Here is a 26,213-nt window from a genome sequence, read left to right as displayed (position 1 = left end):
TAATCTCTGCTTCCTGAACTAATTGTAAGCCTAAGGGAAAGTGTGGTTAGAGGGAAAGAGTGTTAAATCTCGCAAAATTTTACAAAACGAGCCAATGTTATCCAAAATTAGTTCTACTTTGCTTTTCAGAAATAGAACGTTTCACTTTTTAAAGCTCAAGGCGGAACACCCTTGGCTTGATATGCAGATAGATAGAGTTATCATTCTTTGAATAAAATAAACTTAGTGTTTCATGTATTTCATCTCTCGTGTATATACTGTCAAAGTATAATTGCCTATATGTATCAAATTTCTTCTATTATCTCCATTGGCAATATGAATCGATAAATATTTTTTAAGTGCAAAACCAAATCAAGTCTTTGTCATGTTTTAAAAAACATTATATTTATGACATTTTAACATTATTGAATGAGAACATGAAATCATAAAAAAATGCTTTATTTCTCTTGATACGCAACAAAATAGTTGATACTATACATTACTTGCAGATCATGTTTCTACATTAGGCCCTAATTCAATTGTATATCGTAGATTGCAGCAGATGGCGGGAACCCAGTAAAAGTGTCATAAGGAGTGTGTGTCATTTGAAACCATAATAAAAATTTTAAAATGATCAGGGCTCGGATATACTCTGTTTATTAATAATTTTCCTTTCACGAACGATGCACATCTGCAAAAAATTGCTAAAAGCATATTCGTGTCCCCTTAATTTAAATCGACACTCGATGGCGAAATTACTATAGACACTAGTCTTGGTTTACTTGTTTCATTGTTTCGTAACTTTGGTGAATTGTGAAATATGATATAATTCTGTCACAGACTAGATTAGTATGTTTCTAGTTACAAGGTCCCTATGTGCGTGAATGTTCTGTAAATGGCGTATACATTCAGACATCATAATGTTTATAACCAGTACACCTATACAATACATGTATGACCATAAAGCGTATACTAGCATCCTTGAATGTTTGTCTCGACCATTTCCGGTAATAGAAAATATTTATTTTTCCAGACAAGAAATAATCGATCTTTTTTCCCCCTTGTTTTAAAACAGTTTTTAGATACTTTATCAAAGCAGAAGTTTTCTTTGTAGGTCCAATATGTGATTTAAGATTTTTTTTTATGTTAGTCACGTATTGAAAACAATATCATTAGCAAAATTAAAAATTGCTCTTTTTTATTCACGGAATTGATATCGATGAACAATTCTTATTTCGATTGTCAGAACTTTAAAAAAAAAAAAACGTCCTCCAAACCCTTTTAAAATGGCACAAATAAACTCACAATAAAATTGTCTCGGGTTTTTTTCTCATGGTTTGATTGGTTAATTATGTAAAACGATGGACAAATTTTCTTCGAGAAACAGTTGAAAAAAAATCGTGCTCGCCGAAATAATGAAACCTAATCAAGAAACATTTACACTGATATAAAAAAAACTCAGGCAGAATCTAAAATAGAATCACTAGTATCGTCAACCGCTGGGAGATGTGAAATAGCTTCCGGGACTTGGTCAGAGCGCTTTAATGTTAACAAAAACGATCCATATTTCACGTAGAAATGGAACTGACACATTGTTACACTCTGTCAACCTCATCTCACTTACTCTTTTGTTTCCAGTTCTATATAACTAGCTGAACAAGAGGCGGCATGATAACCATCGGCGAAGCGAAACACTCTGACCCAATCGTCTTAACTTAATGTAATAATTGTGTACATTGATTCGTTGTGGCAATACTTATTTTCCTCCTCGTTTATGTAATATCTAATTGAGTTTCCTGTTAAAGAATGTGTGTGTTTTACTGAAAGAAGGGGCACGATCTCCAATAAATTCCGCAACTATTTTTTTGAAGTGTAATTGGCAAAGGGAGAAAGAGAGAACGAGAGAGAGAGAAAGAAGGAGAGAGGGGCCTACAGAAAACAAACACTACTGGCTGCTTAGGTCGGGAAGATGCAATCGATAGATCGATTTCACAAGCTCCAACCTGGAACCTGCATACTATAGTTGGAGCATTTCCCAATTTCCCGCGTATTCTTCTTCGTTAAAACCGGTGTATGTAGTGAAATTGGACATTGCTACTGTCGGCAAGTTGTATATATATATAAAAGTTCAAGACCATCAAAAAGGGGGGCTTTTTGATGCGGAATTCGGCGGAACTTATCATAAGAGAAATAGAACCATCGAAGAACCGATAATCATCTGGTTGAAGTTTGGAAGTTTTGTGATCTAGATGTGATATCAATGAGGGAGTTTAGATGTTTTCTGATTGCTACCTACAGGGATTGATACTCGGACCAGCGGGGATTGCTCATCTGTTTAATTTGTCCGTGTTGTGGTAAGGAAAAAAAAGAAGAAATGTTTCTTGGACGGTAGTTTCTCAGAATCTCAAAAAGATCTATTTTTACATACATTTTTAATGGATTTATAACTGATCGTTAAAATGGGGTGCCGACTATCAAAAACTGAAAAAGAAGAGGAAACGAAGGATTTTGACAAATTGGAGGAAAAAACTTCAGTGCCTCAAGTTGATCCAAGACTACCGATTGATGCAAGGGAGGCCTTCAAGTTGAAGCAATCATGGAAAGGCATTAAACGGAAAATAGAAGAGACAGGTGTGGAAATGTTTATAAGGTACGGAATAAACTCATCTGTAAAATAGTCTTATCTTTCCAGAAAGTTAAGAAATGCATTAACGTGCAAGAGCTTTATATAAAAAATGAATTGTTTCTTTCAAAAACACCCATACTGATAGACAAAAAAATCGGAGCCCTTGTGTAACGGATTTTAATGTAATTTGTACCCCCTTGATATAATAGCAAAACTGACAACTTTTTGAAATTGATTGTAATTAGAAACATATGTTCACTGTAGAACGGAAACTGAAATAAACTTGCTGTTCGCGTGCCCGAAACCTACATGATTGTATCAAACCTGGCTGGAAGTCTGCCTCTTCGGTAATTAAAGGAAGTACTACACACAAAACGTGTCAAATTCGCTATCATCAAAATCGAACTGCAGATTCGCTAATGGGAATTCGTTGATTCTTATTCCTGTTACATGAGGCATTTTTGAGATTATCAGACATAGCTAGTACAGTATGCATGTATTTGAAAGACGATGAACTAGGAGGGGGGGGGGGGGGGCATAAAAAAAGCAACAAATGCTGGTAAGTCGAGCCAGGGTCACGTGCGCATAAGATAAATACGAAATATAGCTAATAGATTATCTGTATTGAATTCTTTTGTAGTGTTCATAGACTACTATATTGTGAGATTTGAATTTACTGGGACGTTTGAATACAACATGTAATTAGAACTGTAATAAGTTTTGTTTTACGCCAAAAAATTCAGCATTTAATTTCAACTAGCCAAAGAGACATTTGTCACATTAGTACTAGATACTTGACAAACTGATAGAAATTCACAGCTATTCTCGAAGAACTAAACCAGGCTTTGCCCGTTGCTATTAAGTTTAATTGTGTACTAAAGTTCCTTTGTTATTACCTGAAAGGACGTTCAATATGAGCAAACTGTGTCGAGAAAAAATCGTTTTCGTGCATTGATTTGAAACTACTCAGAAATACCCGATATTTATTTGCTCTTGAATTTATGATCACTTAATAGCGAGTGTGAACATGATGGGCAAAGCAAATTGTTACTGAATTTTGGGAGTTATATCATATTCATTGTTTCTGGAATGACTAGCATTTACTTAATTGTTCACTTGTCAAACAATTTGAGATAACCTTTATAACCGGACACACCAAACTGCATGGCTATGGTCAGTGTAAATGACCTTGAACTATTGACCACTTTGTTGAAGAGTATAAAGTACTAACTTTTATGACTGGAGATTTCAGAGATGATCGATACATTGAGAATCTTACACAATCAATTCACATTTTAATGCAGATATGATATTTTTTTAAAGAAAAAAATCCTTTAATTAGGATCCGCAATCACATTTAAAAAGCAAACGAAACTAAAACGAAACTCCATCGTGAATGACGTAACCGGTTGCCAGACCTTATTACAACTTATTACATAATTAAATGGTATTACTGATGATAAAAATCAAAAGACAGATTACGCAAGTCGTATTAACCTTTTTTTTTAATCATGCAACATACCAGAATTTGCACAAAAAGGAGACTGAGCTTCACGTACATGCATCAGTATCAGAGCTACGTTATTTCTATGCCTTTGGAGCATAATTGACCTTTAACAGAATTTTTTTTTTTAATTTCAGTTATAACTGTGGCGTGTTTTGTAAACCCCACTTCCAAATTGCGCAACTAAGAATGTTCTTGATGAATTTACTTTCGCGCCGTTTCATGAAAATTGACTGAGTTGTCAAAATTTAAACCAAAGCTGTTTATACGTGTTTACATTATAGTTTGTAAAAATCTCTTAAACTCTTCTGTCATGAATTTGCTTTGCTACTTGAAATCTTCAATCTGTTCAAAAAAATGTACTATGTCAGGAGGAACAGCTGGGACAAACATAAGCGATTCATACATCAACATCATTCAATGTTTGTTTTATACAGACGACATGCGCATACAACAACAAATTGTCAATAAAGATGGAGCAATCTGACTTGAATACAAAAGCTTTATTCATCGAAGTCATTAGCATGGCGCGACTTCTTTCATTGATATCTTCTTAATATTCATCCATTTGGTCCAACATGTGCCAAGAAAAAGGGGGTTTTCTTTTTCTAAAGGGATTGAGTCGTTGACGAAAACAAAGAGGGACAGAATATTCACCGAATTCTGTCGAGTAGCCATTATATCATTAAGGTCTTGTCACGGACAGAGTTCCCCAGTGAATAAATCTCTCCAATTTCTTATTTTATAACCGGGCTCATCTCCGAACGTCAATATGCTGAGGACCTGACCAAGTTTGGGCTAATTTACAGATACTGCGATGAACGCCTGGTTTTCGTCGTAAATTAGTATTGAATCCGGAGGATTATTTTATGGAGCGCTCCCCTTATGAATCTGATTTCGTCGATACATTAATTGGTCCACAATAATCAACAGCAAAGATCGTAAAATATGATGGGAAAACAGAAAATCCGATTAAATTATAGCTTAGATGGGAGATATCGACAGCTGTTGAAATAACTATAGTTCATGACAATACAAGCTTTGAATAATTTTTCAAGTTTGTAATGAAAAGCACTGAAAAGATCTAAGCAACCGTTTACGGTGTTACCTATACAGCTGTTAAGTATAAGTACATGCATTTTCTTTTGTACGTCTTTTATATAAAAAAAAATATATTCATAAAGCTACTGACAAAGCCGAATGGCGATCTAACCAGACTGAATCAGTTTGCCGGCTTATGAAAATACACACCCTTGATATAACGTAAAAACGTCTAATACTCAAACACCTATACTAGTAATTGTACCTTTGTAACCCTATGAAACCCTAAAGAATGCGTTTTACTGTCTACATATTCGGGCTTTGTCTGAATCGACCTTCATTTATCAGTAAAAAGTAAGAAACTGTGCGTTTATTTTGATAATCGAAATTGTCGATCTGTTCGAGGCAAAGAAGAAACAGCATATTTTTTTCATATACGAAAGGTTCCACGGTACACCTCGACCGATTGATGTAAGCGACGGAATCAGTCGAGTTTTCTCGAATGAAAGGCGGCTAACTATTGTCAGTCCATGGGACCCATTCAGTTCGTAATCTCGGTATAGCTAAAGTATAGATGGATCGCGAAATAATACATATATCAAGCTTCAAATGTATTTAAGATTAGAAACCGTTTGACTATATAAAAACTATCACTCTTTGCAAAAATATGCATAACCCATGCCATTAACATATTTTGTCTGCAATGCTGGCTGTCTCCATACCTTTATGAACCACCAAAGAAAGCCTTTTTTATTGATCAGAGACGTTTTAACAAAAGCTTGGAATTTTGGTGGGATGTACATATGTAATTACTAGTTTCCTCATCACAACAAAAAATGTAAAAATATAGTAATCTTCGTTCTGAAGTTCATAATTTATATAGTAAAAGCTCATCAATATTCATAGACTGTCAAAATCGAAAAGTTTTTTTTTTTCAAACGTGTGAAAAGTCCAAGCTTTTGTTAAACTGGCTCTTAACTAAGAGGTGTGTATTTTAATATATATATTTAACATATATGAAATCATTTCAGTTTCTGTTTTATTCATAAACTTCATTTTATCCAAGGCTTCAGGCTTGAATCTGCGATATAGTAATGACAGTATGTTATTGAAACTAAATGATTTGCGCATCAAGTTATCTACTAAGCATCTCATGTGTGAGAGAATAAACCAGGGAGTAATGTTTGCACAGGTTCTCAAATACGTGTACATATTATGCATCCTGCAAGTGAAAAATATGTTCCGACCCCCCCCCCCCCCTTTCCAAAAATTAAAAAAAAAACGATCAGCTGTTCTGGTGCAGTTACAATAACGTTTCCTTTCCGGAAGTTGCAAAATCGCACTACTTCTGTCTAAAAGCATCTAACCACAAGACAAAGGCAAGCAACGACCTTTTACAGAAAAGTTCTCCTCTGACGTCAGATATTTAATTCAAGTGTATGCATTGGAAAATAGCACAACGGAGTAACAAAATTTACAGCGTCTCGCTATCCATTATTGGACTACGATCATCTGAAATTGGGCTTTGCATGGCCAAAGTTAACCCCCCAAAAAGATCTAAACAACTAATTAATGGGTTATCTTGACGCAAATGGGATCACTGTCTAAACAAAGGAATGCCTAATCCAAGAAATGATATTCTCTAGGGGATCGTAAGTGAATTCGAATCTCTTTAAGTGCTACGAGATGTTAGTCATATGTAAAAGAAACTACCATAAATGTGTGGTCTCCAGACACAAGAACAGACTTTTAAAGAAGTAGGAACGCTACATATATGTTCTGTTCCTCAGCGACTAAATTAGGGGATGGACAATGGTTATCAATATGGTCTAGACACCAATTATGATGTCTTGCATACAACTAAATATAAAGTGGTTTATTTTGAAATGTATTGAAAATATGATGAATATGGCCATGTGAAACACGAGAACATGCGCAAGAACCATGATAATCGAAATAAAACCCACGTTCAAAACCCTGTAAAACAGCCTTGTTAGTCACGTAATTGAGAAAATTTCAAAGGACGTGTGATTATAATATCCAAGTATTTGAAAACAAATCGAAACGTGGTTAAAGAGTCATTTTAATTTTACTACGGTCGATTTCAATGAGATGAAATTTAAAATCTTTACGGTTTGAAATATTGGTTGGAAAAACAGGAGAAAAGACTTGGATAGCTAAATGGCCATAGTCAACGTGCTTCATTATTGATTCAAATTAATAAAACTTAACAATATATTGAATAACGACGCAATTTTTATAGTCATGGCTATCGATCGACCGTGTACAAAAATTAATTCAAATCGTGAACCAAGAAATTATACTATTCAGGGCATCTCACATTCTGAATGAAAATTGCTCTTTATGATTTTTAAAGTAACGTTCATTCTTTGGTCGGTTTGTTTTAAAAAATGAATGGATTTCACACCTCTTCTTGATTATTCCAAAACACGATTCTCTTAATTATTTAGAATGGGAGAGTTTGTGTTACGAGTGTCATGTAACAAATTGAATGAAAAACGTCGAATGTGATATGCTTTGGGAGAAGTCAGAGCGGTGCGCAGGAATGAATATCTCGCTGAATTGATACTATTGGATAGCTCTCGTATTTGAATTAAGACAAGATTATTCGAACTGAAGAACCTATAGGGATTTCTGGGAGTTGAAAAAATAATCATCATGAGAATCATTTAGAACATCGCTGCATACGCTGGAGAGCTATCCAAATACTTAGGTCCGTTGCGAGCATATGATCATCAGACCCATAAAAGATGTTTCAATCTTTGGTTCATCTTACTACTTAATTAACTCATCCACCCACGATGCATGTCTGCTGCTACACGGTACCGCATACGCGCTGCCTATCAAATAACCTATCTTAGAATGCCTAAATTTGCAAAATTTCAGAAAACAGTCGTGTAGATTTGACTTGGATAGCTAAATGACCATAGTCATTGCGTTTAATTATTGATTCAAATTAATAAAAACCAACAACATTTTGAATAACAGCGCATTAGTTTAGTCGTGGCTATAGACCGTCAACAAAAATTAATACAAATCGTGAACCAAGAACTTGTACTATTCAGGGCATCTGATGTTGTGGGTTTTTTTCATGTTTTTAGGCACTATTTCGACAAAACCAAAATACATTCAATACAATATGTCTTTAATATATTTACAAGTGGACAGAGATGTACATGTGGGTGCTATGAACGGTGGCAGTTTAATGCATTCTACACGGAAATTGCACAATACATTCTAGTGAATAACGTGTATTCGTTAAAACATATTCAAATACATGTAGTTTGAAATATAGACTTAACTCGTAAAGAATGTAATGAAAATGATGATTTTTGCAGTAACACAACTTACAGTATTTTGAAGTATATTATTTACTTGTAAGCATTATTTACTTCATGATATTGTGCATACCGCTGAGTAAGCTAGAACTCAAAAATGTTCAAGGTTTCCTCGGTACTCGACCGTGTGTGTCCAGCTCTGTGGGATTTCTCTAAATTGGACCACCACGCAGTTTCCGGGATTCAGAGCACTTAACAGCTTGGCAATCATACGAATCGGTGGCAAATCGTTTCAAAGTTGTGCAAAGATACGTGTATTCGTTAAAACATATTCAAATACATGTAGTTTGAAATATAGACTTAACTCGTAAAGAATGTAATGAAAATGATGATTTTTGCAGTAACACAACTTACAGTATTTTGAAGTATATTATTTACTTGTAAGCATTATTTACTTCATGATATTGTGCATACCGCTGAGTAAGCTAGAACTCAAAAATGTTCAAGGTTTCCTCGGTACTCGACCGTGTGTGTCCAGCTCTGTGGGATTTCTCTAAATTGGACCACCACGCAGTTTCCGGGATTCAGAGCACTTAACAGCTTGGCAATCATACGAATCGGTGGCAAATCGTTTCAAAGTTGTGCAAAGATACGCAATCTGTTCTTGTGTAATTTAATATCCCAGGGAGTTAACAGGACCAGTATTTTTATTTAATTTCAGTGATTTGACATTATTTCATTACTGATAATCATATTCATGAAGATAATGGACCTCGGACATGTTTATTAGAACTATAACACCCCCAAACAAAGAGAGTTCGAATTTCACTGACTTAACTTAAGTATTAATTTTAAAATAATTTTCGCCTGCTTGGATTCATAAGAAGTAAGATGAAACTCATATCCTTAAAAAAAAAGGTACTTGTCGTTTTTGGAGTAGAACAAAGAATAAGAGATGCCAAAACCATTATGCCGTAGTCGAAGTCACAACATAATATTACGCGCAAACAATAAAGAACATGTGATGTGTCGTAACAAGGACAGTATACAACTCTTGAGTAAATGACAACCAACTAAAAAATAACGAACAATATGTATTTATATACATATAAAAAAAACATTACAAACTATCACACTTTGGTATCTTGAGAATTGAAATGACTGGTAAGATTATTATCCATCAAATTTTGGGCCATTGGAAGGAAAAGATATAAAACTGTGTGCTATATATTAAGAAAAGATATGTATATGTATTCACTGAGTTCATCTCTTGCTAGGTTTTATCATTCTATGCACATTATTATATTATTTATTAATAGTTAATCTTGTTAACATTACACAATTTCCGTAATTTTAAGTAGTTTGACATCATCATACACGGAACATTTTCTTTAATATTTTAAATCTATATTTATAATTTTAAAATGACGAGCACTTAGTATACTAAATGTTATCGATGCTATGTCTCCAAATTCGAGTTTTAATATTACATCATGTTAATATTAAATTCATAATTGTGATTTAACGGAAACATTGAGTTGATTACGTAATATCATGTTATAAAATATTCAATAATGTGTTACTTTTAAAAACAATAAAATGCTTTCTTTGGTGATTCATGCGCAGTGGGTTATGTAGATTTTTTCTGCAATGATCGATACCTTCATAACCCGACTGAATCATCAAAGAAAGCACGTTATTGTTTATATTTACATCTTTCTTTTAACAAATTCATTAATTGATTGTAAAAAGTAAGCTAAATTTACCAAATTACTGTTAAGTTCGTTTGCTAAAAGAAACAGCCAAATTCCCATGGAATTTGAGTCTGCTGACATCATGATTATTTCGTGCAGTCCGTGATTTTTTCTTAGATCGCTGTAGGTTTCAACTTATCGATGAACGGGATGTGTACAATATAGAGCTATGAATCAAGTTTCTGTAAGAAATAGAGGGAATCATACTCGGTAGATGTAAATATAATGTTATGTTACAATTAAAGTCACGCTGGTGGAAAAGAGCAACATATAATATATCTTGTTTCGTTTATTCTATTTGTAACGAAAGATAAAGCTGATGATTGTACGTCAAGCAAATTGCATAAGTTATAGCTCCTTTATACGGAAAACAATTATGGAGAAATATTTATCATTAAAATTTGGTGTTTGCAATTTTATACTCTCGCGATTTGATGCAAAACGGTTGAATCGCAGAATTAAGTACATGTACTAGCGTAAAATAATACATCTACAGTATTTATTTTCTCTTTGTCATCTGACATTTTTTACTCGGTACTTATAGGTAAATCTCGTCACAAAATAATGATAAACTATTAATAATAGTGTTTATGAGAACATTAAACAAAAATGATAAATTGATTATTCAATCTGATGTTGGCGTTTGGCAAGGTCAATGCTTCCCTCTAGTCCTCTTAGAATCAATATAATAAACGAAAAATAATACAATATTTGTCATTTTATGGACTTATCAAGGCAAATTTTATACTTCAGTTTAAACTGTTATATTCCCAAAGGCTATGATCCATAATGTGCATTTAAACAAAGTGAGAATGTTTATTTAAAGGACTTGTCCAAACAAAGGTGTTTGCTAGTGTAAACAGATATTGCTCTATGCCTATTGATTATTTTTATTGTGAATTATGTTTTAAATTTGCCATTTACAGAGGAATGTGAAATATCACGCCGACTCAGCAGACTTCGTTGAATATATAAAATATTGACCAGCTATTTTTTTTTTTTGTACAATTAACTGAATACTCAGACATTTAAAGACAACATTACTTGGTAAAAGTCGCAATTTTCTGACTCTGTTGCAAAAAAAAGATTATTATTATTACAAGACAATTTGTAATACCAGGTTCTTAGTTACGTATCTTAATCAAATTCGCTGAGACAGAACTACTAGATTTTTATCGTTAGCGGTTATAGATCTTCGGGGCAATATTGCCACAATGAAATAAAAGCTTGCATTCGTTCGCAGCAGCATCTAAGGTTAGAGCTATCGGACTCTTAGTCTTATTGAAGAACATTTATTTAAATCAAAGACGCCAAAATAGAACCTTATCAATATAATGAAAATTACATTTTATTTTATTTATCCTATTTTTTTTTGACAGACTCTTCAAAACCAACGCCAACCTTAAGTACATATTTGCACACTTCAGTAAGCTTGAAACGGAGGACGACATGAGAGAGAATGAGGCCTTAGAACATCACGCTACGTTCGTAATGACAACATTAGATGAAGCTATTTCCAACATTGACAACTATAACTACGTCATTGACCACCTCCACCGCACGGGGGCCACACATCAGCGTTTTATCGACTTTAGTTCGGAAAATTTTGGGGTAAGTGCTCGATGAGGAACAATGGTCCTACAGGGAGTTGATTTTTTTTTTTACCCGATGATGTATATTAAATGTACAATGTTCCAGACGTTTATTTAAAGTTGTTTTTTTTTTCTCTCTGATCGCATTTATTAACGGCTTCCTCGTAGCGTAGAGGGAATGTTCTGTCGATTTTTTCGAAGCACGCTTACAAGTCATTTCCAGTCGGTGATTCAAAGAATGGAAATAAACATACCTAATATGGCTTCAAATTTTTTGCTGATTGTGTGGCGAAATAAAGATTATCTATTTGGAAAATAAATAATTTGGTATACTTAGCCTCTCGTGGTACTTATTTTTTCGTAGTACGATGCCCAAATCTTACAAAGTCTTTTGTGAAAGCAGAATCAATTAAAAAAAAAACTCCTTTCCTGATTTGTAATTAATTCGTCAAGAGACAACGAGGCAGATCTTTGCAGAACTAAAGCTCAGCATAAACCAGCGTATGACTAACTGTAAAGTCACGAAAACTTAGTTTCAAACCTTAAGGCAATACACTCCTTCCTCACAATGAACTTCGCCATCAGGTTCTGTATTGATTTACCCCCCCCCCCCCCCTTTGTTTTTATCGCTCTTAAAATTCGCATAATAATGAATAACTCAAATCTACTAAATAAATATTTCAACAGTATGCTAACAGACGCTATTGTAAATTTTTTTTCTATCCATAGATCGAGTTTTGATCGGTTTTTTGCTCGCGATCTTTCCTTCGTTTCATGAAAATTTAACATACCTTTCTGTTCCTCCTTAATTTGAATCAATTGATTATTTTTTTTTCAATTATCGTGGAACAATAATGCAAGAATGTTACAAGCACGATCTACATACAAGGATTACTGCATTTCCGATATTTTAGGCTGTGAAATTCTTATGTGTGTTGTATTTCACAATTGTTTGTGTTTGTTGTAATACTGTATCGGTGTTGCATCAGTGACCTTTAAGATAGACATTTTAGAATGATGTTAGCTAATTAACTATCTAGTGATTTTTTTTCTCATGAAGCTGATGTCTCCGAAGGATGAATTTGCCATCATCATCTATGTGGGGAAAAAACTGCGATAAACTTTTTTTTTAAACTTACCATTCCCCGAATAAAAAATCTTAGTTAACGGTATTGTGCAATAGCAAATCTTTAGAGGATAATGTCTATACATCAAAAGTCAACATTTCCAATTCTTCTTCAGTTTTATCCAATTCCTTAGTTTCGAACTATAATAAGACTTGACGCTAAAGCTACAATAAAGCCATTTATACCCAGGAAAAAGTTCCGTTTTTTTTCCTCTCAACGAGTATCACTTCACGCTTTCAGCACATCCTGTAGGAATGGGTGGATTATGGATGCCTAAGAAATTCAATTTGTATACAAAACGTATTCTATAAAACCTAGTTAAGAACACAAATGTAGGGTTTTCATAAGCTTTGCAGCACTTAAGTTAGTAGAGTCTGCCACAGAATTCTATACCGCATCTCTAGGTTTTATTGGGACCAAAGCTTAATATGTCATTGATCAGATTTTTTTTTACTCTACTAAGTTAGCGAACGATGCTGGAGATGTAATTCCTGACTGTGGAAAGCCTAATTATTACATTATTGGTTTTTATTGATTATCTTACTCAATGGTCCCCAAATGAAGTTCTTTAAAAAAAAATAATTCTATAAAATAATTCTATTCCAAACGCAAGGCTCTATTTTGCAGAAGTCGTTGGTGAAAATTCTGAAGACGATACCAAGGCACTAATTGTAGATAAAAAAGGAGAAAATCCAACGCAGCACTATAAGACCTTGCATGTTTATAGTGATTACTGGCTGTAATGCTGTCATCCTCCGCACCCACTATACATGGATACGTTAAATTGTCTGCTTTGGGGTTTAAAACAAAACAAGTGATTGTTTTGTGGAGAAATGTTTGACATAAGAGGGAGTAAAACACGTTCCTTGTTATTCTGTTGGTCCCACAGGTGCTTGAGGAAAGGGCACCACCCCCCCCCCCCCCCCCTCTCCTCAAAGGTTTTGATTCCAGGGGCAGTTGATTCTCCCTTTGATAGAAATTCGTTTTTAATCATGTATACCCAACATGTCCCTTCCAAAATATCTTAAAATCAATAAGGGAAATTGAATTACTTGTTGTGAAAACACCCCCAACCAGCGTATAAAAAGACATGCAAGTCATGTACCCCGTGAGTTAACATTAGAGAGGGGGTCTTGTTCTCAAGCACCTATATGCTTGGTCTTTTAGATACCGAAGTTCCATCCATTTTCGGAGGTATTGTTCTTTAAGAGATATTTAAAATTACATGTCCATCCAAAAAATATATTTGATGAAAGTTTTTATTAAAAGGATCGTTGATCTAGAATTTGCGCATCATTTCAACTAATTTTTATTAATCCACATAAATTGGTAATTTGAGACCAAGGTAACCTAAGATGTAGTCAGATTCAAGGTAGACATAACATTAACGGGATTGTTCTTTGGTAGCTTGGCCACCCACGGATTTACATAATTATACGATCTGCTTGTAATCCCTTACTAGGGAAGATAGTTCTTTGGACTCTTTGTACATAACACTGTGCCAGCATGTTTTGAAATGCGCCATATAGAACAAAAGAGGGCCAGTCAAAAAGGAATATTATTGTAAGACTTTTTTGTGTTTACGCAAGACTTATATAAATGAATACTACATGTATATAGATGATCGATCAGTTATAGCTGCCATTCCATTACCATTACCCACAACTTTGGCGCGAATTATGTTACAAAGGCGTGTGTGTCCATCCGCAAGGATTTCCATCAAAGAGTATCAAGTTATTGACATTTATTTTACTGTTTCCGCCAAGACGTTCCCCGATTAATTTGGCCCTGGGTCAAATCCACTCAGCATTAACGTTCCATCAAGAATGATCCTTTATCAATACTTATTTATGGACAAAAGCAGACATCTAACACAATAACAAGAGTAATTGTTACATAACAAACTAACAAGCGCGAACACTCTTTGATCATCAAGTACATACATGTATTTCTGGTCAATTTTATATTCGAAATTTTACAATGATAGAACCATTTTAACATGGCCTTGGACTTTCAGTAGGACGTAACTATCTATTTCTTGCGTCAAAGAGGTTGAAAATGACACTGATTTCAAGTGAAATATAACCACTTGCGTAGTTTTAGCTCAAAAGCCAGACAAATCTTGTTGATTTCAAAGAACAATGGCTGAGTGGCCAGCAATAAAATAGACAGGCCTACGTCACAATGCTGTTTGACACCAACTACCCAAAGTCCAAGCTCATGTTAAAATGGTTCTATATAGGAATGGCGCTATGCAAAGGAATATGGGAAACCAGGGCTGACACGGAAGAGGGCGCGAAAGTATTTTAAGTTATACTTGTAACATATTAATTTTATCATCCATGTTTTGCATACATCGCGTTCACAACTCGTTTAGTTTGACAGTGTTTCGTGTGATTAGAATTCATTAGCAAAGACAGTACACTAGGACCATTTTAACAACAGCTTGGACTTTGGGTAGTTGTGCCAAACGACAATGTGACTTAGGCCTATATATTTTATCGTAGGCCACTCGGCTATGGCTCTTTGAAATCAACAATTTTGAGCTATCGGTGTATATTTCGCTTAAAACAAGCGGCAGCTTCATCTTAAACTTGTTTTGACAGAAGAAATAGACAGTTACGTCCTACTGAAAGTCCAAGGCCTTGTTAATATGGTTTTGTTTCCCTAGCGAATGGATAAGACTATGACTGTCGACCTGATTCCAGTAAGCTTAAATTTGCAAAAATTTTAAAAAGTACGTGCATGTACTGAACGAAATTAAATGTGTACTCGGTAAAGTGTATTATTATACTTTCATGATGAATACTGAAATCTGATTGGTTTAAACGCAGTTTATGATTATTATAATCCGTTCTATTACACTCAGCGTAAGCAACACACTTAGCAACGGGTAACACAACGAATTATTACATGCGCGTACGGTTCGCCTTAGAATTCACGTCATTTCTATATAAAAGAAATAAATTTTTCTCTAAAATTAAGAAGACATTCAGTATTATATTATAAATAGTGCCTGTTTGGGAGGGTAACAATTGAAATTGACACCCCGAGAAAACCATTGTCAACCGATGCTGTTATCCTCCGAAACAAGCACTATTTATATAAAGTCGCATCACTAAGATAACACTGCTCAAAAATTAAAGAGAAAATTCCCTAAAAACAAGTTTTTAAAGGAGTAGCTAGATCTCTAATTGATCAGAATTTAGTTACTTAACGAACCTTAAACACCCAATAGAGTTGTAAAAATGATAGATTTATTATCACTTGAACAACACCAGCGAAAATAAAATCCGATTTGATCTCGAAGAACTACACAATTTAGCACTTCGCTGACGACAAGTTTTCATCAGAACGATAATTGCAATTCTTCAAAGATTTGAAATCGATTGAAAATAACTTTTGAAAATGTCGCTTTTCTGTTGAATTAAAAAAAAGAAAATATTGTTTGATGTTGTATATGTCACAGATTAATGGTCAATAAAACTGTAAATTGATGCGAAGCTCTCTAACGGTTATCTTTATTCGACATTGGTAAATGGATAGTCTATATTGAGCGATGAATGAGAAAAACATTACCCCTGCATTATGTTTTCCCCTCAAATAGCTGTGATGAATCTCATGAAGCATGTTAAGTAAATAATTTAAAAGAGTTGGGGCAACAGTCTTGGAGCAAGAGAGTCGATGAATCGATTTCAAAGATGGTTTATTGAGTTAGAGGACCATAACATGTTTTTTCTTTGTAAAAGGGCTCACAAAGCAAAACTTATTCACCCGTACATCAACGTGCAGGATGATCAACAAATTTGTTTTATTAATGGTTAAAATGTCGCAAAGTAGCGCTCAATATACAGTAATGACCTTTTTTACCATGAATTTTTGAAAAGGTTCAATTTGATTAAGTTTGTTTGAATTTAAAGCACTGTGTTTTCATCTCTGTTTGTCAATTGAAATTTTCGTGACTTTTATACAAACTGTTAATGATTAGGATGACTAATAGTATTGACAAAAGCTGCAGCATTACAGGTACACCAGACCCCCCCCCCTCCCCCCCCCCCCCCCCAAAAATAGAGTTAGTTATAATATGTAAATGATGTGACCAAGCGCAAATTATTTGATGAAATCAGAGACAGTACAAAACAGAAAAAATAAAAAGTTTGAAACACATACATTTATTTGAATCCGCTTGTCTAATCAGAAGCATATTAATTGTGAATTAAAATTCGCTAACTAGTCTATTTAATATCTAAAAGATCGATTTCTTAATGTTTTTGGTTTTTTTTCATTTCAACATAACAATCCGATAGAACATACGTGAAACAAGTCGTATCTCCTGGTTAAAGCACTGATTTGCACAGTCAATCATTTTCATTTAAATTACTTTAAAGTTAGCTTGAAACATTGGAAAGTTTTTTAATAGAATTTAGGGGCAATATATATCGACAAGCGGTGCCAATGAGCTGGAAGAAAATTTTTAGCACTTAGCACCCTGATTCAACTTTCATTTTTCACCGATTTTTTTTTTACGTGTTACCATTAAGCCTCGCTTCATGAGGCGGGCAAGACATTGCGCTATGATTTGATTCTAATCAATTGGTAAAAATCGTTTAAAATAACAACACACAAAAGAGTACATTTACGCCACAGCCCGAAAGCCCACATTTTCGTTTAAAAAGATCATGTTGATTCCATAAATGCTTTGAAAATTTTAATTGTTTAGTAAACCATACAATTAAAATAATATGAAATATTGCCCTAATAGAAATTTGTTCATCCGTTTGATCATGGAGGTTAATTGTCCCTTTCTTCAACCTCTTATTCTGGAAAAAGAGGAAAGAATTCCTGGTCTGGTCTGTTATTGATTCCTATTTAGAACTTTTCTTCCCGATCGCGAAATGGTATTGGCGAGTGTCAACGCTACAACCATCATCAATTTTCTATGTTCACATATTCATTGCTCGAGTCAATTTGAAGCTACTCCTATTCATTTTCGGTCATATAAGAAAATGGGAAATAGACAAAATCTCATTAATAAATGCAATAAAGTGAGGAGCTTCGATCCTGGTCAATGAGATTAGTGTTTATAAGGGTCGATTGGTGGACACTCTCTTAAACCGATCGCGCAGTCGACCGAGGACAGACGTGCATCTGTTTTACCGGAGTTCGTCATTTTTGGCGAGGAAAAAAATTTGATCACGGTTCGTGAGGGATAATTACGACTCTGATTTAATCAATTCTTCCAACGAAATGACCCCCCAAAAAAAGATATTATCTGTGAAAACGTTTGCTTCGTCGATCCTATTTTATCAATAGCCAATAACTGGACCAATAACAACGTTTTTTCTATAAAAAAAAAAATCGACCATCCATTCAAAGGTTTTTTTTTTAATGAAACAATAAAACATGTAACAATATACTCATACTCATTTCCAGTGGAATTTTATTCTTGAAAAGAAATTCCGATGATAAAATCACCCTTCACAATTGTGCCTCCAATCTTGGTTTTTTTTTTACAAGTTGTACATTCAGTTTTATATCAAAAGGAGAGAAATGTTGTGTGTACATACTTTACTTAAGTGTTCACTGTTAAAAACAATACTTGGCGTTTCCATGTATTGCTTAAAGCTTTCATTTTTTTATCCGAAAAAATTCATGAATTTTATTGTATAGTACAATGAAAGATTATAAAGTCTCTACAATGACGTCGTTTTACTACTTAGCCCAGTTATTTGAAATTGGCTATAAAACTTTCTGAACTATTTAGCTAAAGGAAAATTGGGAACTCGTTTGAAGTATCATTCTCCAAAGGAAACATCTTTGTTCTGTTTGATATAAAAAATATTTAGCAACCAATCAAGTAAATTATTTCAATTTATTTTAGTTGGGTTGACGTCATACGGTATTTCATTCGTTTCTGGTGTGAAAAAACGAACGCATACATCAGAGAGTACACTTTCTAAAACTGATCTTTGTTAATGATTTGCATGGCCATTAAAGTTGATTCGATTTACTTTAAATGTTTTAATTTGTGAAACATTTATGCTCAAAGGGTTGGTGTCGTCGCTTTCCGCCCTTCTTGTATCAAAGTCAATTACGTATGTATATCATGCAATAGCATGCATTCAACAATAACAAAAGAATTCAATTAGTGCATCTATATAGCTTATAATGCCATATTTTCTCATTCCATTTTTTTGGGGGGGGGGGGGGGGAGAGAGGCGTTGGGAAATATCTCATATATGATTTAATAGTTCATGTTCAGCGAAATGTTACAAAGGTTAAATATTGAATTATGTACTGTTAACGAAGTCAGAGATATTGTGATGTGCCTGTCATTTGAAGCATTAAAATTCTGAAAGATCAAACATTATTGATTCCCTATAGAGAGTTCAAATATGCATCACCATTGCTATTGCAACTCTAACAATCTTTATCTACCAATCTTTTCTTCTTTCTCCCTCCAGAAAATCAAAGAACCGTTTCTGGAAGCTGTGAAAATTACTCTCGGAGATCGCTACACAGATTACATGGCGAACGTCTACACTAAGACAATCGACTTCATACTCTCGGCGTTGAGTCACGGCTATCTGGACAAGAATCAGTGTTACGAACTGCAGTCCACAAAATCACCTGTAACGAGCTCCGATCAACAGTCCACAAAATCACCTGGAAAAAACGAACAACCTGATCAAGTTAACGGAGTTCCGTCGTCAGACCAAAGCGGCGTTCCAAAAATCGAAAATAGCACAAAACCGGAGTAAAAAAAAACGAGTCCTAACACGACTAACAACGGAACTCGTGTCCGATTCTGGATGCTAATTCTTCTTTTATTGAGGAAACTCGGGTTTGCCCATGAATGCGTTGTCTAATGTAAAAACTCATCATTATCATCATTGGCATCCCCCGAAGACCTGGAATTAAGGAATATATCTCAGTGGTATACACATAGCGATTAAGTAATTTGGTTATAATTACCATGTGTTATTTGAGGGATTAAATTGTGTATAATATCTATGTGTCATGGCGGACTTTATACATTTACGTATGCACCAAATTGTTCTTATTGTATTCAATGCAAAGACGTCTTAAAATACATGTATAACAGTGTTAATTAGTTTTTATCTTTTAACTTTTGTTTAACGGAATTCCCCTCTAACACTCGAGGTGAAATGCTGGAAAAGTGATACACTGTGGCCGTAATGTTTTAATCTAAGATTGTTTACTTTGCTGTTGGCCAAGAATCCCTGCTATTTGCCCTGTTCGCACTCAAGGATACACCAAAAAAAAATAATCTCGACCTTTATCAAAAATCAGTAGATTAAAAGGTAGACAACCTAATAGCTATTTTAACAACTGTACTGCATCTAAAAGAACATTTTATTCAGGAGCAAACGTGTATCATTTGACTCGGTACCGTAGACGTTTCTAATATTGTGTAGGGGGGCAAAAAACTCAATCAAGGCACAAATTTAACAACAAAAATATCGCCAATTAATTTTGTTTTCTAAACGTTACTTTATACTTGAAAAATGAGAAATATAAGCAATTCATTACATTATAGTACATACTTATATATATATGTATGCTAGTATAAATTTTAGAACCATCGTGCTAATTCTCTCTCGCAATAAAACTATTACGTATGAGTTTCAAACCATTAAAAAATAAACGATTTTTGTTAAATTTAATTCGTCATAAAATATTTTAATATTTAAATATACCATCAATATTATAAACATCCAAGTTAAAGACTATATCTGAAACGAGATAGAAACCGAATGTAGAGTTATTCACATTCAAAATTAATGTTACTACATGTGGCTGTTTGACTAGCCACAGAACTGTAGCATCACGAGATATTTGTGTTGACGTGTTGTCAACCCAAATTTCCCGTTGAGCTACAGTTCTTCAAGTATACTGTTTGATGAAAGACATTTGACTGTATTGTGCATTTATAAAATGTTACGTATAGGTAGGCTTTAATAAACGAATCTTGAATCAAAGACGTTGATATTAACTCCAATAGTTTTTTCTCTTTGAAAACTTTAGAATTTCTTGCATGGATGTTTTCTCAAATAGATATCAAATTACTAACTAGTGTTTTAAGATTCATTGAATGGTTGAAAGAATTGAAAATAAGTTTAGAAACAAGGTATTCCCATAAGGGCAAATGGAAATTATTTACTTTTACATTTTTCAACACTTTCAAAAAGAAATTGGTGTACTTGAATCATCCCATAAAATTATTTTACTCTCGATTTACTACACACCCATATATCTACCTTTATTGAAGAGCCAGCATATAACAGGTATCTGTGAAATACATGTATCTTTTAAACATACACGATAATTTTGCACAAAAGATAACTTTATTCATTTCATTAAGAGTCAATAATAAGCGCGCATTTTCAGATAGATACAGACATTTCTATTAACATGGCAATTCTATCTTCAACCAGCATGCTCGCCATAGACCAACAAACACCGGTTGGCAATAATCGCAGTAGATGTATTGCTTTCTTTTCATGCTTTCCAATTTTCCGAAGACTTGCCTAGCCTAGGTAACCGTAATAAAAGTAAACATCTTTCAGCCACTGTGGTACGATAACATCCGAGAAAATTGATTAATATATCTATGGTATATAAATTAATTGGTTGTTACCGCCCCAGTGTACATTACGTCATGTAACATGACTACTTCCGTTACATTTACTTAGCAGTCTTCATGAACAAGAGGCCCGTAGGCCTTGATGATCACCTTAGTACCAAAGCCCTGAGATGGACCTGCCAGGGAGTCTCATGCATTATTTAGGAGTCTAAACACTTATTCGAAACTACACTGACTGTTAGCCTGCTTTAATTTATTATTTGATGTTTGCAAGCATTAATTTATAAAGGGGTTGGATGGGGAGTAATCGGAGAAATCTTGGATTATCTGCACCATAGCTCCAGGGGCAAAAACTGTAAACTTTTGGTAGAAAGAGACATGCAGACCTTTATTGGTCAATCTTTTAAAATATTCATACTTACTAGTATTTCATTTATAACGCACAAATCGTGCGTAAAGTTATTGCTACAAGTAAAAAAACAATGCACAGTAAATTAAAGAAGATTCCAAAAAATAAAACATATATTTAATTTAATATGACCAAGTGACAATTTACCTTGTAGATTTCAAGATGAAGCTAGAAATGCAAAATAGTTTACAGACAACGCTCATCCAACGGCAAAAGGTTACCCGAGCGACTCAAGTGACCTAATAAACTACATGTTTATTAATAATAATATGGCCATGTTTATCGTCAACCCCCCCCCCCCCCCCCCTTGGACAGTGAATTTCACAATTTAAGAAGAGGACATTAAAGACATAAAAAAATTTACTTTATCTCCCATTGCTATGAAAGTACAGAAGAAAAATTTCAAACATTTTTTACTTTTGGGCATATTGGCCATTGCTTCATGGCCATTATAATCATGCATCAAGTGTTTTCTCAAATAGATATCATAAGAGAGAAGATTTCTAACATTAAACTCATTTTCGCTATATGGCCTTGTAGCCCCACCCCATACAGCCTGAACTCATGATTCTGAGGCCATGAATTTTACAATTTAGGTAGAGGGCTTTTTGGACCTCATAATTTATAAGCGTAGAGAAGATTTTCTAAGATTTGATACATTTTATCATACAAATGTGTAGCCATTTGGCTCCGCTGTAAAAGTCTTCAAGTTAGCCTTTGACCATGGGGCTAAAAAAATTTTCATTTTATTAAATTAATTAAAGGGTTCAAGGACATCATAACCATGCATTTAGGGTTTTTTCCCACATGTGTGGAAGTACAGAAGAAGTTTTTTGAAAATTTTGCCTTTTTTTTTTAATTTGGTCTAGCCCATGCTGAGGTCGGTGGGTTGGTACGGTCATGAATTTCACAATTTAGATTCCTCTTATCATACATGTAGAGATGCTTCACAACAAAAACAGTAACCATTGGCCTTGTAGTTTTCAAGTGGAAGTTAAAAAAATTTAAATTATTAAATATTGACGGATGATGGACGGTGAGGGACGAAGATTTAAAAGCTTCTTAACGGGACGTTGCGGTATGGTTCTTGAACGGAAAGGTACGTATTTTTGGACGAAACATTATAATAACTGTTCGTTTTGTGAACGGTTTGGCTCGAGTTTTGCATGGAACGGTACGGTTTGTTTTTAATGATATTTTTTTCTATTGTAACTCTATAGACACCTAACTCTTGATGCGCGCGCATAATCTAACTAAAGACAAAAACAATTCATTGCCTCAAGTAACGTTTATAAACACTCAATTCATGAATTATTTATTTCCGATAAATGTGAACCCTTTTAGTGAAACAATCAATGTCAAAGCATGTGTTCACCTTTTTCTTCAAAAGTGGTGTCTTAACCCGAGGTTAATCGGTTTTTCAGAAGTTATGTCCCTGAACTTTATAGCAAACAATTATTGAGACACTTTTGGGCAAGTACTGAAATTTTTAACCTCATATGAAATGAAATATTACGTGTTTCACAAAAATCTACGACTAGGTGGTTCTGAACCAGTTGTAACGGAAAACAGTTGCTCGTTTTCCTTTGGTATATGGCAACCCAGGAAAGCTTGCGAGAAGTTCGGAATACGTTTGCTGTTGGTGTGACAACAGTACATGAGATAGTTGCAAAAGTTTTGACGGCTGTTAAAAGAAATCTAATTGATGCAAGTATATTATTACAGTGTATGATTGAATTACAAACGATTTTTAAGAGCATGCAAACATTATTAATTGATGGATAAATAAATTATTGACTGTCAAAAACTTTTATTAGTCATAATTGTCAACACCCGAGAGAAATATAAATCTTATCTAGACGTCTTGTCCATTTTGCACGCAAACATTTTTAAAGAAAATTGTGAAATGCCAAATCTTTTTTTTAAATCTGTTCCTCGTGTTCGATTGTTGACATTCATCTATAGTTGAAGCTTAATTTTCGTAAATTTGACTGATAACTCAATACATGTACTTCAAAATTGTTAAAGTATGTGTATTGTACTTAATTTTACAGTTTTCATCACTCCCACTTGTTGCCAATTTGTAATTTTGATACAACAATACCTTCGCCTCAATGTTGAAGAGTTTTGACCCACCTAAGAGCGAGAGTCGAACTCGATTCAAACTCGGGTATGAACTAGATATCAAATCGAGTATAATCGAGTTCCAGAAGAAATAGTGTATATGGTTTTAGGGTATAAAGCACATGTACTTATCTGGCTTCCGACAGGTAAATCATTTTTTTCACCTGCCATTAAATGGCTTCCGTATGATTGCAATCCGTTTTAATGGACGCATATTGTAAACATGTATTATTTCATTTCCAGTTACCATTGAAGAAAGATACATACACCGTTATCAATTAACCAAAATCATACAAAATTATCTTTTTCCCCAGTCCGTTTCCTTTGGTTTTCTGTTTTTTTATTTGGTCTGACATTGATAACATTGAAGAAACGATGCAAAAGCAATGGCTTTATGAAAACGTGTATCTATTCCACAGTGATCATGGCTTAAGATCATTGCAACGAGGAGTTTGAAATATCAAACCGTTTTCAAAAAAAACTTTCTATATTACATAATGATGTCAATTGTTTTATAGCAGATAAATGTATTTTTGTCGAAATAATTTCCAATTGCGTCCAACAAACCAAACCCTTTTCATTAAACCGTCAACCCACAGCACACTTCTCTATCGTGTAATTTTGATTTATGAGCAGGCAACACACATTTGATAGTTTTGTTCCTGCATGGTTTACGAAGCCACTGGATCCCTCGACACATTTTCTGGTCTCGTTACCGCGGAACTTCCGTTCTCTTTCAATTAATCGTTAAGCATAGGAAAGAAAACCCATTTTAACGAAAGATGACAATCAAATATTGGGAGATTAATGGCCGCATTTCGCAGCTTTTATTCACTTTTCGGTCTTCGTTGTCATGATTTTCGAAATAGAAGTTTTGCCTCTGCATTCTGAATGTGATATAAGCCATATCACTGTAGTACAATCATTTATATGAATGAAAGTAAAATTTAAAATTGAATTATGTGTGCAAGTATTACGCAACCAGCCCCATTAGTCTCATATATAGAAGGACGACAGTAGGGCTTTTCCTATATTATGATGTATTTGTTCACCTCGCCAGCATCTGCGTATTGTATTGACATTGATGCAAACGCAAATCTTTTATTATATTTCAATAACAAAACAATTTTCGAGCAATTCAAGTACGCCACACATGTTCAATATACAGCACTTAGGAGAACAGCCATAAACACTCATTCTTACGCAATATATGTTATCTTTCGTATCTCTGTCAATTTTTTTTTTTTTTTTTTTTTTTTTTTTTTTTTGATAACGATCTTTCCCTCGTGAACAGATGGTTTTTTATTTAAGCGCTTAGAAGCCGTTAAAGTGTCATCGAAAAAATAGTTTTAAGAGACATTTTCATATCTAAAGACAGTCGGATAGCGATTATGTCGCAGGTCTCGGTTCTATCGATCTATGGAACTGAATGACCGAGAGAAACCAAATACACCAGTATAATGTAAAAACATTCGGAGTGCAAATGTCACTATTAGGTTTATACGCTTATGCTGAAGATAACTTGGTCGTTAAGTAGAATTGCTGTTGTCTGGTGCATTTTGTCTAATCCGTGTTATTCTCCGCTGTTTAATCAGGAGAAATCCTTCTCCTTTAGAACAAATAAAGTGGAGGTAGCCCACCTCTTCCGCAACTTTCTTTATATCCCAATAAATTGTCAAGAGTCTGCGTCAAAAGAAATTTGTTTTGTTGTTTAGACAACATGTTGTTCTTGAGTATCTTTGCAGTAAATCTTGCATCTTGTTTATTTTAAGACGGCTTACTCTATGGATTTCCTGTTTAAAGTAGACTTTTTATCATTCAGGGTTAAGTGACTCGGAGATATGTTCGCTGAACATAACGCATGCAAAGTTGATTTTACATAATGCTGTTTACAAGATCTTTTGGATATTTTTTTTGACTTGGAGTTATGTTATTAAAAAAAAAAATTAAGCTTAATTCGGAACAATAACTTGAAATTTGATATCACTTAAAGGAACATTTAGAGTTGAAAAAATTAAAATCTTTCTCTTATCCTTCTTTTATTTGTATGTATCTATATCGATATCTTAAAAACTAATAACATGCAGGTGATACAAATTTCAATGTCGGAATTCCAGGGATACTCTTAATGACCGAGTGTCGATTTATTT

The 26,213-nt window shown here is 34.1% G+C and overlaps 1 protein-coding gene across 1 annotated transcript; it reads left to right on the top strand.

Moving 5' to 3' along the window:
* Nucleotides 1–1,957: 1,957 nt before the first annotated feature.
* LOC105347937 (neuroglobin) lies at nt 1,958–20,033 on the top strand. Its single transcript, XM_011457192.4, has 3 exons — nt 1,958–2,629; nt 11,583–11,814; nt 19,387–20,033. Exons 1-3 carry the CDS (start codon nt 2,439–2,441, stop codon nt 19,681–19,683), a joined length of 720 nt encoding a protein of 239 aa, XP_011455494.1. The 5' UTR covers nt 1,958–2,438; the 3' UTR covers nt 19,684–20,033.
* The last annotated feature ends 6,180 nt before the right edge of the window (nt 20,034–26,213 follow it).

Source organism: Magallana gigas, chromosome 6 (assembly GCF_963853765.1).
Source record: "Magallana gigas chromosome 6, xbMagGiga1.1, whole genome shotgun sequence".
Taxonomy (NCBI): domain Eukaryota; kingdom Metazoa; phylum Mollusca; class Bivalvia; order Ostreida; family Ostreidae; genus Magallana; species Magallana gigas.
This window is presented reverse-complemented; position numbering and strand designations above follow the sequence as displayed.